At 41.2% G+C, this 16,406-nt stretch overlaps 1 protein-coding gene across 1 annotated transcript in view; it reads left to right on the plus strand.

The window, feature by feature from the left end:
* Positions 1 to 1,838: 1,838 nt before the first annotated feature.
* Positions 1,839 to 16,406, plus strand: part of ITPR2 (inositol 1,4,5-trisphosphate receptor type 2) — a 423,569-nt gene continuing 409,001 nt past the window's right edge. Inside the window, exon 1 of the mRNA XM_081114981.1 lies at positions 1,839 to 2,370. Coding sequence (XP_080971107.1) covers positions 2,279 to 2,370 — 92 coding nt within the window. The 5' untranslated portion in view covers positions 1,839 to 2,278. The remainder of the gene's footprint in view (positions 2,371 to 16,406) is intronic.

The raw sequence follows: 16,406 nt of genomic DNA on the forward strand, positions 1-16,406 counted from the left end.
TATCTTGGAGGTCCCCAATGGTAATATGCGTATAGAGGACAAAGGGGACATTCCATCATATAACAGGCATATCTAAGTTGCTAAGCAACCTTTTCCAAAGGAGAACACAAAAGTAAAGCGAGATCTGTCGGCTGTATGGTAGGGCAATGACTGGATCTAGTTTATCTCAACATGTACAGGCTTTGCGCTGGCATTTCCTGGATTCTGGGTCTAACATTCTGTTCTCTATCCTCCAGGCCTTCCAAACACAAACATTTGCCTATGAAGCTTGTGCTTCTTTCATCTTCCATTATGTGATTATGTCTCAAACAAAATCTTTTTTGAACTGTAGGACATTCTTGAACTGAAATTAAAATTTTGGCCAGTTGAACAAGTTGGCACACACCCCTCTGCACGCCTTCAGTTCCTTCGCTTTTCTGCAAACCTTGCTCTGTAGGGATTACTTAGGTCGCAATTCTTTGGGTCCTAAGCGCTGCTCTGAGTTTTCCCTCTCTGGGTCTTCCAGAAACGTAGGGCAAAGGCTTCTAAAATGATGTCATAAGATGGGGACTACCGAAGTAACAGAGAAGGTGTGGAAATGTGTCCAGCCACCAGTTTCATTTTGACTGGTGGAGCTTTAGGATTGGGCAGTTTAAATTTTTTTTTTAAAATTTTCAATTACAGTTAACACTATTATTTTGTATTAGTTTCAGGCATACAGCATAGTGGTCAGACATCATCTACTTTTCAGTGTTCCCATGATATTTCCAGTGCCCACATGGCACCATACATTGTTATCTCAATATCATGGACTACATTCCCTGTGCTGCACTTTACACCCCCATGACTACTTTGTAACTGCCAATTTGTACTTAATCCTTTTACCCCTTTCACCCACCTCCCAATCCCCCGCCTCTCTGGCAACCGTAAGTCCGTTCTCTGTATCTATGAGTCTGATTCAATTTTGTTTGTTTATTTTGTTCTTTAGATTCCGCATACAAGTGAAATAATATGGTATGGTATTTGTCCTTCCCAAGAGCCGGCAGCTTTAAAAGTCAGCAAACGAAGACGCCATGGACGCAGTGACAGTGGGCTCCGGGAGGGGTGGGGGGTGCAAGGTTAAACCTGGGCTCTGGGCCCCAAGTTCACAGCAGGGGGCGCAGTCTTGGAGGCTTCAGAGAAGGTTTACCGCCAGCGGTTGGCTATAAAAATGGGTGGCCAAGTGACGCTTCCCTCCCCCGAGGCTGCCTCTACCTGGGCGTCTGCTGACAGGTCAAGTTGCACGCCATATACCTGAGATAAAAACCCGAACGGCACACTCCACATAGAGACCCTTTCCTTCCTTCTGCCCTTCCTTTCCCTCTTATTTTCTTTATTATGTATTTATCTTTTATTTCTATTTTTCCCTTTATTTGAGAAGACACCTTCTTCTCCCTTCATCAGCAAACTACCCACCCCCGCGCACCCCACTCCGGCTCCTCCTTTTCACCTCCAGGCGAAGCGCTGGCTCAGCCCATTGCTCCAGCCCTTCGCGGCCGCCCTTCGCCAGGTCTCACCCTCACCGCCTCCTTCAAGCTGCGGGAAAGCGTGTCCGCCCGCCATCCTTCACTTCCCCAGCGGGGACTGCCGCACCCCAGGTTTAGCCTCCCCCGGGCGCTATCCCGCGCGGCTTCTCGGGCTCGGGGCCCCCGCCACCCCTCCAGCGCCTCCCGGCGGCCCGCCCGCCGAAGCGGCCGCCGCGCGGCTTCCCGGGTGGCCCGGCCTCCCCGGAGTCGCCCCGCCCCGGCCCAGCTCCGCCCCCGGCCGTTGCTCCCTGATTGGCCTCCCACTCCCTCCTCCCCAGGCGCCTCTCCTCCCCTGCGCCCAATGGGCACCACCACCTGGTCCAAAAATTCCCCCGAGGGCACCAGGAGGCTCGGCGGCCACCCCCAGCGTCCCGGTGGCCCGGCCGGCGGCGGCGGGGCGCAGAGAAGGGAGGGGGCCAGGAGGACGCAGGAGGAGGAGCAAAGGTGCTGGAGAGCAAACTTCGGAAAGGAACAGGAAACCTGCCGGGGAGGCGACCGCTTCGGCTCCCAGGCGCCCGGGCTGCGCGCGTCGCGGGGTGTCCGCGGCTGCGGCTTCGCTCCCCACGCGCGGGGCAGGGCTGAGCCGACCCCCGGTCCCTCCGGCCGTGCCCTCTGCAGCCGCTCCCGGCGCTGCCGCCGTGCGCTCCGTTCCGCCTCCGCCGCGGCGGCTCCCCGGAGAGGGCGGCGAGGGCGCAGAGAAGAGGAAGGACGTCTACTCCGGAGCATGAAGCAGCATGTCTGATAAAATGTCCAGCTTCCTCTACATCGGGGACATCGTGTCCCTGTACGCGGAGGGCTCGGTCAATGGCTTCATCAGCACCCTGGGGTAAGCCGGGGCGGTCTGGGCTGGGCGGCGCGGTTGTCTCCTCCGCGCGCAGCTGAGTCCTGCGGCTCCCGCCGCGCGGGGCCCGGCCTCCGGGCTGGGGCTGCGCCCGCGGACTGCGCGGTGCGCTCGGCTCGCCCGCGCGCAGGAAGCTGCCCGGAGAGGCTAGGTTTTCTCCAACTCAGAGACGCATCCGAAAAGGAGGAAGTGATTCAGAAGCCCTGAGACAGGCCCGGCGAAGTCTTCGCCGGCTGCTCCACGGGCTGTTTTGATTGCAATGTGTTTTCCCCCCTTAAAGGTGAAGCATCACACCTCCTCTCCCCAATCGTTTCTCGCTACCGCTCTCTACCCCTGTCTCAAGACCCGGTTTGTAAGGGCCGGCGGTCAAAGTCCGTGGCCTAGGACCTGTTAACGCCAGCGAAGTGGTGAGCTCAAGTGTGGCTTTGCCCTGCGGGTGCAGCGGCCCATGCCCTCCTCGCTTAAGTAATTTCCTTTTTGGCCCCGCCAAACCGGGGCTCGCCCCGCCATCCGCGCAGCCTAGGGCCCTCCGGGGCGCTGGGACCCTCGGAGGTCACGTCGGCCTCCGGGTGCTAGAACTCAGACCTACTTTCTCCACTCCCCGGGGCTTGGCCCACTGAGATGATGAGCCTCACCTGGAACTCAACTAAGGGCAATGCCCTTGAGATTCGCGTTGACTTACGAATGGGATACATATTAAAACCGCGTGCTAGATGGTTCAATAGGACTTCTTTGATGGCTGGTATTTTCACGGTCTCGATTGAGAATATCAGGTCGCAGTTCAAATGCACACCGCAATATATTCGATGAGCATATATTTAGTTGTTACTTCATGATCTCAGCAAGTAGACTGCTGAGTTCAGAGAATTCGGGCTGCGGAACTGGTGTTTCTACTCGGTCACTGTTTTCTGCCTTGAGGTTTTAGAATACGTGACTTAACATGCAGTGCCCTGGGAGTGTGACTTCCAGCCCTGTTATAACGGAGTGGTGACTACTCTGCAGGGGGCGTGGAAGTCGCCAGAACTTCCAGTTTCTGTTATGTGTGCACCCACCTCTCCCCATGGGTGAAAGAAGGAAGGTAGATTTAATTTAATCCCTTTAAGATCAGTGTTATTTACTTGTGAAACTGAAGCGTGGGGCTAAAAAAGCCTGGCCAGTGCTTATGTTGAGTTTGTAAGTCTTGAGCTACCATTTGTTTCTGGGAGAGTTCATAGTGTTAGTTCAGTTTTTTTGGGCCCCCAACAACGTTTTGCCAGTGAACTTGGCTGCATTTCTCACTTAGCTTCCATAGACTCCGTACCTGTGGCAGTTAAGCAGGGAGTGCTCCAGGGCCTGGATGCTTGGGGTCCAATCCTGGCTTTTCCACTTGGGACCCTTTACACCCCAAGGAAGTTACATCATTGCTGTTTCTCAGTTTCCTCACGTTTGAAAAAAAACCAGAATAATGGTTTCTGTCTCAGAGGGTTGTGGTGAGGAAGAAGTTAATTAATGTATGTAAAGTGCTTGGCATGGTATCTGTCAATGAATAAGCGCTTACATGAAGTGTTAACTATTGTAACCATGAGCAATGGTTACAGCTGTGGACAAAATAATAAAAAGGGTTAGGAATAAAGTGTACAATCTGGACAAACAAAAAGTCATGTTTTATAGTATACGGGTAGCTATTTGCACGGAGGGCTTTCGATGGGAAATCAGGAAGCTACAACTTTAGCAGTTGTGGAGTCTGCCCTTCTCATTTTAGAGATTTAGGAACCGAGGGCAAGAGAAATGGCGAGACCTAGCCAATAAACAGAATGCATTAATGCCACGGCTGGAACTGCGGCCCTGTCTCCAGATTCCCACTCCAGAGCTAGTTTCTTTGGTTGCACATCATAATCTTTAAGCCTTGAGTAAAATATTAACTTGACCTTTCGTGTAGTATATACGTTTGTATAAATATTGCTTATTTGTATCCAGTTCTTGCTGGCGTTTTGGAAACTTAAGTTTCCTTACAATGTGTTTGTGCAGTATTGTTTTCTGTTAACAAACCGAGTCTTGAGGTTGCTATCACAAGGCCTTTGTGCAGCTGATTCTAAGTTGAGGATCTTTAGAAATGCTGCTATTGGTGAAGCCTGGTGTTTTGATTGGGTATTCTTTTTTTTTTTTTAATTTTAACCTGTGGAACCTCATTGTCCTTTTAGGAGTCATATTCTGTTAGGGGTGATAAAGCCCCAGGAGCTTGTATGTATGCCACATGAAATGTTTGCTAGGCAGAGTTACAGCATCTATTTTGTTCGCTTAGAATACAATTGGTAGAGATGTATTTTTGCAAGTTGATTTTGGGGCTATGAAATCAAAGTGGCGTGGTAGCTATGGTTTTTCATTATATCGTTGTAGCGTCATTATTTATACACTTTCTGTGTCAAAGACAGAGTTCATGCCTCCAGTTGAATTTTCTTGCTCTTCTATTAGGTGAAGATCTTGTTCTGGGCCTGCTGCTAATTAGCCGCGTGACCGTGTCCATGTCACATTCTCTTTTTGTGTCAGCTGTGCCCATTCCCCTGGGGTATTATAAAATTGAATGAAAGAGACAGAAAATGAGAGTCCATTTTTTGGAAAGTGGTAGGAAAATCCACCTTATGCTTATATATTTGTGGCCCTTAAGTTTATTCAAAAGATGTGTGGATTGTTAAAGTGAATCAGGACCTGGATTGGAGACATTGCCGTTGTTTTTAGTCAAAACAGTTGGTTCCCCTTCATATTAAAAACTCAATGGAAGAGCTAAAAATCAGGCTTAAAGTTTCTGATTCTGTTTTAGCTCTTTAGCTATTTGACACTTTTGACAGCAGCAGGATGGTGTTTTTGTTTTTTTAAAATTCAACTTAGGAGGGTGGTTAATGAGAACGGAGTTTACACAGCATTTTGAGGTAATTACTAATACTTGTCTGCAGATAAAATTTGCCTGACTTTCAACATTTAAAGATGTAAATAAATTTGGGAGGATATACATTATTATTTTGCAATTAGGTAACACATTTTTCAGTTGGAAAAAATCACTGTATTAGTGTTTATCAGGCCCTTCTTTAAAGGCCCTTCCAACTGGACATGTGGGAGGATTTTCTTAGGCTCTGTGACGCAGCTTGTAAATTGGTTTCCCAGTCTGTGAGAAATTAGAATGTCTCAGTTGCAAAGATTTGCATTTTCCCTCTTTTCTCTAGTTATTCTTTAACCAGGGTTTACCTGATATTTCTGAATACTGAATTGTTTGTTGCAAGCTGAAGTATTCTTTTCCCAGTTTGTGTAGGTGCAAGGGGGACCTGCTGTGTATTTTCTAACTTAAATTTTCATCTAACCGTCCATTTTGGAAACACTTACATTGACTTAAGGAAAAACTGCTTTAAATCTTATTGAGTGAAGATGGTAAATATTTTAATGAATGAATTTTTGCTACTGGTGTAATTTAGGGCTATAGTTTTTATTTTAAAAGTGAAGAAGGGAATTTCGGAATGTGCTGTACCATTTCGAATACAGTATTAAATTGTCCCTTTCCTCTTCATCCCTTTTCTTTATACTGAGATTTTCTTCTTTGGATGTTGCCACATCAGATACTTCATATTTCTGGGTACCTCAAGTTGATCAATGATCAGGTACCACATGGTGGGAATGAGCATAGCAGAATTCCAAGAATGGATGAGATAGTAAAAGCAGTGAAAGGTATAGAATTCCTTCATTGTCTATTCTCTGCATGGTTGACAGATTGGTAAATGACAAGTGTGCATGTATGTATTGGTGTGTGTGTGTGCACACGTAGATCTCAGGATCTATCAAGAATCAACACCTACTAGTTAAGGTCTCAGAAAATTGTCAGGTGACCACACTTTGAGGCAGTCTGCAAAGCCCCACAAGGCATAAGAAGGCTTTGGTCAACTGCATATTACAACAGTGGTCCCATAAAGATTATAATGGAGCTGAACATTTTCTAACACCTAGTGACTCCTTAACCATGGTAACATCTATATATATAAAAGCCTAAGCGACTATTACAACCAGTTGAGTGAACGGCCGGCCACTATGACATTCACTGACCACCAGGGGGCAGACATTCAATGCAGCCAACCTCCTGCGGCCGGCCTACCTCCCACGGTTCCTTCCCCAGCCAGCCAACCTCCCGTGGTCCCTCCCCCTCGCCGGCCGGCCCTGATCGGCCCCCATTGCCAGCCAGACAGAAGGACCCCACCCATGCATGAATTCGTGCACTGGGCCTCTAGTCTATATATATATATATAAAAGCCTAAGCGACCGAATAACTGGTCGACTGGTCACTATGATGGAGCTGCCTCCTGGTGGTCAGTGTGCTCCTACAGCCAACCTCCTGGGGCTGGCCAACCTCCTGTGGTTCCTCCCCCTGGCCGGCCGGCCCTGATCGGCCCCAATCGGCCCTGATCGATCACAGGCCAGGCTGAGGGACCCCACCCGTGCACGAATTCGTGCACTGGGCCTCTAGTCTTAACTTAAAACATTACTCACATGTTTGTGGTGATGCTGGTGAGCACAATCCTACTGCACAGTCAGCTGTATAACAGTGTAGTACATGCAGTTACAGTAATAGGCTAGACATCTGGGTTTGTGTAAGTGCAGTCTATGATGTTTGCCTGGGGAAATCACCTGAAGACACATTTTTCAGAAAGTATCCATGTCGTTAGGAGGCACATGACTATAGTCTCTTAGCCAGAGAGATCAGGGCTCTCATTATTACTTCCTGCTTGATTTTGGCCAATTCAGTGGACTTTTCAGCTCCTTTGTTTCCATGTTCAAAGGTGGACATCAGATAGTGTGATGGTGGGTCACACAGTTTATAATTCTGACTTAATTCCTTTGATGAACAAAACTGTGTAAATGGTTACATTTATTCTCAATTACAGTTCCTTGAATTTCCTTGCCTGATCTTTTTCCTGCTTACACTTAAAAAAAAAAATTAAATGCTTACAGACTTGATTTATTAACTTTTCTTTGTTTTACTCAATTATGCTGTTATTATAGGTTTAAAAATCTCTTATTAGGATTGTTTGATTAGTGGCAGTCATAGATGAATCAAGGAATGGTTATAGCCAAATTATTTTTGCATAATTTGTAAGTTATCTTTAGTATCTTCCAAATAGAACCCTTCCAAGTAACAGCCACCATTTCCTGCTAAGCTAGGTATGTGAACGTAGCTGTGTTTTGACTAAGGCATATGTTATTGTGATAAAATATCAAAAAATCCAATGGACATTGGCATGTGTGTTTCGTGGGGAGGAAGAATACTGAGTTGCTTTGGAGGGCTAAGGGTTAGTAGTGTTGTGTTATGGAACCTGAAATCAGCTTGAATACAAAGACAGTTTCTGAAGTGGTGAACATAAAGTCTATTTTAAGCTGAAAGGGCGGCTATTTCTTAAACTTAGAAGTCTATTCCATAAATAACATTGCAGCTTTTAGACCCTGTCTTAGAGAGCTCAGTCAGGTAAACAATCCTTGCTCTTCAGGTGCCCCTGATTCTTGGCTTTGGTAGCATAGGACTCAGGGGCAACTGCTTGGCTTCATTCTACATTTAACAGAACCCTTTTTTTTTTCCTTCACAGGTAACATTTTTGATAACCACATTTTCCCTTTGGAACTGTTCTAATACAGATAGTATGTAGATAACTTACAGAATATAGACAGAATACCACAGATTCAAACTTTAAAATGAATTCTAGACACAGGGTGTGGCTTCATATGTAAATGTAAAAGAAGAAATAACAGTGGACTTTTCTGACAAATTTAGAGCATAATAACAGAATGAACTTTATTCTTCTTTATATCAGAATTTGGTTAAGGAGTCACCAGGGTATAATCAAAGTAGTGAAACTTTGATGGTCATTCACTCATTCATTCATTTATTTAATGTATAAAACCAAGCCTTTCCAATGTATTGATGCCTTTTTTTGTGATTATCATTCTACTCCCATGCAGATTTAGGTGGGGAAGTCATTAATATATGCCTTTAGAAAATTATGATTCTAAGTGAAATTATATAAAATAAGACACATGGAAAATAGGGAAAGAAAATCGAATTGTATTGGTACTGCATGATAAATGGATGGATGATTTTAATTTTTATATCTTATATATTTCCTTAGATTCTATATATGTTAGTTGCACACCTATTACTTTTATAGTCAGGTAAGTTCACTGAAATGAAAATAATGTTTTTAAGCATTCTTAAGTTTCATATTACTGTTCATTGACAATATTTATTTTAAAAAGCACAAATAAAGCATTTCCCTGGTCATGGCTAGTGGAGGAAAACCACAAACTAGGAAATTGCATGTTGCTGAAATAGATGGTCATATGTTTACCATGAAATATTTTTGTTCATGGTTATTATTGGTATTTTAAAATGTATTATGGAAAAATGTTTGCCTGCCCAGTAATGCTGAATAATTATGAATGGGTTGATTTAACTTATGCAGTAAATATATAGTCTGTTTAATTTGAGAAGAAGTCTGTTTACTCATGTAAGAAGTGTGCACTTTAGCAGGGCTGACTTGGTCATTTTAGTAAGCTTCGTACTCACTATAATACTTTTATTGCCTGAGTCAGTTTCTGTAGGTATTAGTTTGTGAGAGGTTTGTTTGTGTGTGTGTGTGTGTGTGTGTGTGTGTGTGTGACTGAAATCAATTGATTAAATACTTTTATTGAATGTCTTTGGAATGGATGGATTAGCTCTCTCGAACTTTAAATCGATTGATTAACCATCGCTATTTTATAGTTTATACTAATGCACACCCACAAATCTCCAACCCTTAATTAAAAATAAGTTAAATTATTTACAGTGGACAAATATGACGAACTGCTTTAATCAAGTGATCAAGGTTATGGTCACCAGCTGATGTCATGTGATGAGAGGGGCCCTTCACTTTTGTGGTATTCTCCTGTAAAACACCTCCCCCCAGTATAATTAGGAGAAAAAAATCCAAATTGAGGGATGTCCTACAAAATACCTGACTAGTATTCTTTAAAACTGTCGAATTGATTAAACAAAAAACAAAACAAAGAACAAAAACTAAAGACACAAAGCAAGGAAAGACTGAGAAATTGTCACATTGTAGACTCAGGAGAAGTGATGACTAAATGCAGTGTGGTATGCTGAACTGGGTTCTGGAACTGAAAAAGGACGCTAATGGGAAAACTGGAAATGCAAATAAAATCTGGAGTTTTGGTCCACTACTGTGTGAATGTTCATTTCTTAGTTTTGATGTACTATGGTTATGTAAGACGCTAGCATTAGAGGAAACTGGGTGAAGGGGTGAAGTACATGGGAACTCTCAGTATTGTTTTTGAAACTTCTGTAAAATTATTCCAAAATAAATAAAAATTACGAACAAAAAGAATACGTTAAATTATCAAGTTATTCAGAAAAAACCTTTAATCCTAAAGTTAAAAATGTGTCTACACACATCCTGAATCAAGCCCATGCAACTTTCCTGATGATTGCTGCAGATTGAATCATGAATTCACTCAACCAATATTTAATGAGCTCTGACTATGTTTTAAGCATTCTTCAGTTTCTTATTACTGTTCATTGACAATATTTATTTTAAATATTGAGCTCTGACTATGCTGGGGCATGCTGCAGATTGAATCATGAATTCACTCAACCAATATTTAATGAGCTCTGACTATGTGCTGGGGTACAGGATCAAGAGATGGCAGATATTAACCTATATTTAATTATCCTATATAATAAAAGCCTAATATGCTAAGTGTCCAGTTGTCTAGTCCTCCATTCAACCAATCAAAGCATAATATGCTAATGATATGCTAAGGCCGCTCAGCTGCTTGCTATGACGTGCACTGATCACCGGGTGGGGGTGGGGTGGGGGGGTGGGGGGGGCAGATGCTCTGACCGATAGGTTAGCTTGCTGCTGGGGTCTGGCCAATTGGGACTGAGTGGGATGGGCCGGACACACCCTGGAGCTCTCCCAGGGTCCCTCCCTGTCTGGCCTACCTCCCTCGTCCCTCCCCGGCCCGATCATTGAGCATCCGTGGGGTCCCTTGGCCTGGCCTGAACCCTCTCGAAATCCAGGACCCCTCAGGGGATGTCAGAGAGCTGGTTTCGTTTGATCCCGCAGGCCAGGCCTCTAGTTATCCCATAAACTCAAACTTTTTTTGAGAATGTGTATGACACTTGGCTAGGATTGATGGGAGACATGAAGGCATTTGATAACCTTTTTTCTCCCATTATTGTAAATGCCACAAGATCAGGAACTGTTTTTTTTAATCCTTTTATTCCTGGTATGTGTGATAATTCCATAGTAGGTGTTTAAGAAGTAATTGTGAAATCAATGTAGGAATTATTTAGTAATGGAGATAAGACTAGTATTGAAAAATCAAACATAAAGCAAATTTTTTCCCAAATGCCATAATGATTTTGAAAACAGTATAATAGGGAGTCAGAAGAGGATTCTTTCTCTTAGCCTAGGATGACCTGGAGAGGGCTTCAAGGAGGAGGTGGTATTTGAGCTGAACTTTGAAGGACAATCAGGATGGATAGTTGTCCCAAGTCTATACCTGTAATTTGATCATATATTCTTGGAGCTTTATTCTTTCACTGAAAAAAATTGAAGTTTTACTGTTCATTCTAATAGCTCCAAAAAAGGAAGCTAACAATTTGATTGTAATATGCAAAGACAGAAGACAGTCTAAGAACATATTTTATGCTTATTTACCAAACATGAGAACTTTGTTTGGTTCAGACCCTCTGAGTTTATTTAGATTGCCTTTATACCTCGTCATGAAGGCCGAGTTTAGAGCTGAGATAATGAGGACAGGACTACAAAGCCCATTCAAGAAGAGACTTGGCAATTATATGGGAGAATTTATGCAATGTTTCCATCTCCATTGGATATTTTCTTTTTATTTTTTTCCTCCTTATTTCTCTCCATTCCCAGTGTTTCATAGTTTTTCTTCATTAATCACAAACTTAAAGTGTTATAGATCCCTGGAAACTTTGGTAATAAGGACAACTTTTTATCTAAAATAGTTCTAAGTGTTTTTGCGTCACTGTGCCTATGACTGTTCAGTGCACACGTACACGTACACACACAGACACCACCCCAGGATAGATGGCATGTATGGAGTCCAGTATGACCTTTTTCTCCTTTTGGCATTTTAAAACAAGTGATAAAGACCACAGGTAGAAGAATCCCGTGAATGCAGGGAAAGACTTAGGAAGTGAACTAAAAAAAGACTTAGGAAGTGAAAACATAATCTCTGGTTATATCTAAATTCTTACAATTCAAATGTGTTATTGAGGTTCATTCTCTTACTGAGAGGTGTTTGAGCCACTGTTAAAATGCCATCATAAAAATCTCTGTGAAAATTGCAAAATGCTGGACTTTCATTGTACAGTAGTTATCCAAAGCAATTTCTCAACACAGTCCTAGGGAAAACAGGTTTTCAGTTAAGTAATTCCTAGATATCTAGCTCTACTAGACCTTGTGGGAATGACTAATTATGAAACAGTCACTAATAGCAGACACTACCACTCTCCACATATTCCCTTCTATTGAAAAGACGTTTCTCTAAGATTATATAAGGAATTATATGAGTAATTAGAGCTAAATATAAGAGCCCAAACAAACAAACACCAATGAAAAACAAAACTGGGTTAAAATGTTGTCAGTTAACTTTTCTAGTAGCAACTCAAAGTGTATAATTTGTAATGTGCTCTCCAGCTCCTGTTTCTACTCACATTTAGTTAAATTATTTGCAATCCTTGTATTGAATTGTCTTGGAACTCTTGAAAAACAATGTATAAGTATCCCTTGCTGTCACAATTCTTAATATGTGATCTCCAAAGCCCGTAGGATTTGAAAGGCAAAGGAAACATATATCACTTTGCCCACATGGGTAAAGCTTAGGAATTGAAAGAGTATATTGTATTAGAGGTAAGGCACTTTTGTTTGTAAGGAGCAGAAACTATCTCTGGCTAACTTAAGCCAAGAAGGCAATTTCTTAGAAGGATATTGGAGGAGCTCAAAGAAATTGAATGATGAGCTCAACAACTGAAGAAAGGCAGACACTCGGGGCTTCTGTGGGAGTCTCATAGCAGAACCGTCTCTCTGATCCTTTACAGGACTCAAATACAGTATTTCCTAGACTATGTGTCTCTATTCTTAAATTTCAAATTACAGACTGATAGAATTTAGCCTCACTTGGACTATTCACTTATGTGCACGAAGGCAAGTCACAATGCCAGATCCGATGATCAGGGAAGTCCCTGTAAGCAGGGCTCTGATTTCGGTCTCCTTCTAAGGAAGTGTTTTATGGGGGAAGGAGAACAAAAAGGACCAGGGCATGAGCTTAGATGTCATCGCTTAGTAGATAATGTAATAGTAACTTCATAGTGCCTTTTAAAAGAAATTGTGGTAAAATATACATAACATAGAATATTTATCATCTTAACCATTTTTCAGTGTAAAAATCATTGACATTAAGTACATTCACAATATTGGGAAACCTTCCCCACTGTTCATTTCCAGAAAATTTTCATCATCTCAAACAGAAATTCTGTACCCTTGTGACAATAACTCTCCATTTTCTCTCTCCTGTATCCACCCCCTTCATAACTCCTGGTCTCCTTTCCGTCTATGAATTTATCTATTCTAGGTGCCTTTTATAAACGGAATCACATAATATTTGGCCTTTTGTGTCTGGCTTAATTTACTTAACCTAATGTTTTTAAGAGTTACCTATGTTGTCGCATGTATCAGTACACCATTCCTTTTATTGCTGAATATTCCTGTAAGGATACATTAGATTGTGTTTATCCATTCATCAGTTGATGGACATTTGAGTTGTTTCTACATCTTGACTATTTTGAATAATGCTGTTATGAATATTTGTTTACAAGTTTCTGTGTGGACATATGTTCATAATTCTTTTGGGTATACCTAGCAGTGGAATTGCTGGGTCATATGGTAACATATTTAACATTTTGCCTCAGCCTTTCCTATTCTACTTATCCTGCTTTACATTTTTTCACATCATCTTATTACAGAAAATAGACTTTACTATTTATTGTACTGTGTTTATCACCTGTCTATTCCTGGTTGGATGTGAACTCTTTGAAGGCAGGGATCTTTTATTTTGTCACTGAGTGTCTCAAGGGCTTGGCTCCATAAATATTTATTGAATGAATATTTGGTGAATTAAAATATACCTATCCTCAAATCTCTAAGTAACTGTTAACATCAGTTCCTCTCTGGAAAAAAGCCGATGTAATTGTTTGTACTTATTAAATGTTTTGAGATTCCGTGCTGGTAATTCTTTTAAAATGGATGAAGGTTGTCATTGGATTTATGATGCCATTAAATCTTGCTCTAATAGGTACTTTAATAATCTCATATATCTACACTTGCCTAGCCTAACATCTGATAAAACTTACAGAGTGGAAAGGGTAATTATATATCTTTATTTAATGGTTTGCAGGTTATAGCCACATTAAAGAAAAGTTAATATTTCTCAAAGTTTAGCTTTGTTTTTACATGTGCAGAGAGTGAATTTATAAGCATTTTATGAGACCATTTCTTAATTTAGATCGGCTCGTTCTCTTGATGGATAATAAATAATGCATCCAGTACTTTAACTATTATTGGCAGAAAAGTTTAATTGGAAATAGTTTGCTAATATAAAACCAGAAAGTAGTCGAAAAATTTATAGAATTTGAGAAAATACAAGAGGGCATAGGACAACTTATAATTTTCATTTTTGAAATTTAGGAATGTGTCTTGAAAGGTTAGGTTACATACAGGTTGAGGAGAACAAGTGGTCAGTATTTTTGGCGTTTATTAATTTATAGTCTATCTAAGTGTGTTATAATGTGCTTTGCCTCAGGCTTATTCCCAAAGATACATGTTTGGTTTTTCTCTTTAAGAACTTGCAATGCTCTAGTGCTGTTCTACACTTTTATTCTTGGATTCCTCACTGGTGGCAGTGTACAATGAGGACTTCTTTGACAGTATATTTGCATAGACTACAGAGAAATAAAATGAAAAATATAGGTATGTACAAATTATAAAATAATTTAAAAAACTAATGTCATCCTGTTCACTCTAGTTCTAGCATGCTAAGATCTTCTATGATAGATGTTTAAAAATATAATATCTTTAGAAAAGTAACTTTGAGATGAAAGATACAAAATATTATCAGTTTTGTTTCATTTCTGTAACATCCAGATTAATCCAGTTGAAGTGTGTCATTCCAAGTAAAGATAGTGACTTAAAAAAATCTTTTACCCAAATTACCAAACACAGACCTATTAGGAATTCAAAGTAAGTTAATGATTTAAGGACTAGTTACTTGTGTTTGGCTAAGTGTTCAAGGTCATTGCTAATATCAGGGACATAACTACTTAAACATTTGCATTTCAAGTAGATTTTTGGCTTCAGTCTTACTTTCAAAGAGTGTAATTTCAGCCCTGGTTTATTTAAAAAAAAAAAAAAAAGCAGGTAAGATAAAGAAAGGAATTTTGGAAAGGAATTTTGTTGTATTCAGGGCTATGTATTTGTGGCTAGGAATGGTAAATATTGTGACATTTTAAGTCAAATCAAGACTTGTTGTCAATGAAAGTGTTATTTAAAACTTTACAAAGTTAGTCCATCTCTAGGATTGATAGCAAATGAGAAAGAGGCCTTTATTTACCTTACCTTCCTATTTACCTGGCAGGACATGACTTCATAGAGGAGTTCCAATTCTGAATCCATGTGAAAAGTGAGCCCCCTTTCATGATCAGTACAAATGAAGTAGTTGTTCAGGGTGAAACCAAGTGCTTATTTCTAAAGTTTTAGGTGCTGGAGAATCACACACAGTCTTTAAAAATATTTTACAATTGGCTCTGGCCAGTTAGCTCAGTTGATTAGAGGATCCTCCCAAAACGCCAAGGTTGAGGTTTGATCCCTGATCAGGGCACATACAAGAAACAACCCACGAATGCATAAAAAAGTGGAACAACCAATTGATGTTTCTCTCTCTCCCTCTCCTCCTTCCTCTCTCTCCCTAAAATATATAAATAAAAATATTATAAAATTGCAAGCATAAAAACACTTTTTTAATTGTTGGAGAATCTGGATAAAAATTGTTTAAATTATGTAGAAGTTCTGAGAGGCAGTAATTAGTTTGGCAATAGATTCTCTAAAGTTATACTAGAAACATTTGCTAAAGAGTAGATCAACATTCACATTGCACATTTTTTTTTTCGAAGTGGAACTTATAATTAATACAATAAACTCTAAAACAAAACAAAAAAAAACAGAAAAAAATACAATAAACTCTAAAGAATTAATATCAACTGCATCATTTAGTTTGGCTCTATTTGATTTAGAAAAAAATGCATATTAATTTCAATTTCTGTATCTATAGTTATTCCTTCAAATTCATTTTTCCCCTTCTTCCATACTAACAGAAGTACTTGAGTTGATGAATGCCCAGAATCCAAAACACATTTCCCAGCCTCCCTTGCAGCCAGGTGTGGCTAGGGACTATACTTAGAGGTCTGGCCTTATTTGAAGGAGGCTTTTTACTGCCCTCCTGCCTTTCCTCGCCAGCTGCCCCCATTCAGCTATTCGTAATGTGGGCAAGGAAGAAGACATCTTGAACCGTGCCAATCAGTTAGGAATAACAGAGCATCAAGAAATGAACTGCTCTCTGGACATCCTCAAACCCTGGCCCGAGTATATTCTAACAGAAGATGAAGCTAGGTGGGCAGACAAGGCCAATTCATGTATTCCCCATTAAACAATGTGGACCCACTGAAGAATGTTTAAGCAGGACAATAAAATAATCAGGGTTTGCTCTAGGAAGATAGGACAGTGATAAAAAGAAAGATTATAGAAAAAGGCAGGAAATGGTAGGCACAGGAGGAATCAGGACGGTACTTGAAGGCAGCCTGAATCCAGCAGCTATAGTGGGGAAGAAAAGTAGCTGGTCATCAGAGTCAGCAAAGGGACACAATCTTTGTT

The sequence above is a fragment of the Myotis nattereri genome (assembly GCF_964212035.1).
Source record: "Myotis nattereri genome assembly, chromosome: 2".
In the NCBI taxonomy this organism is placed as follows: domain Eukaryota; kingdom Metazoa; phylum Chordata; class Mammalia; order Chiroptera; family Vespertilionidae; genus Myotis; species Myotis nattereri.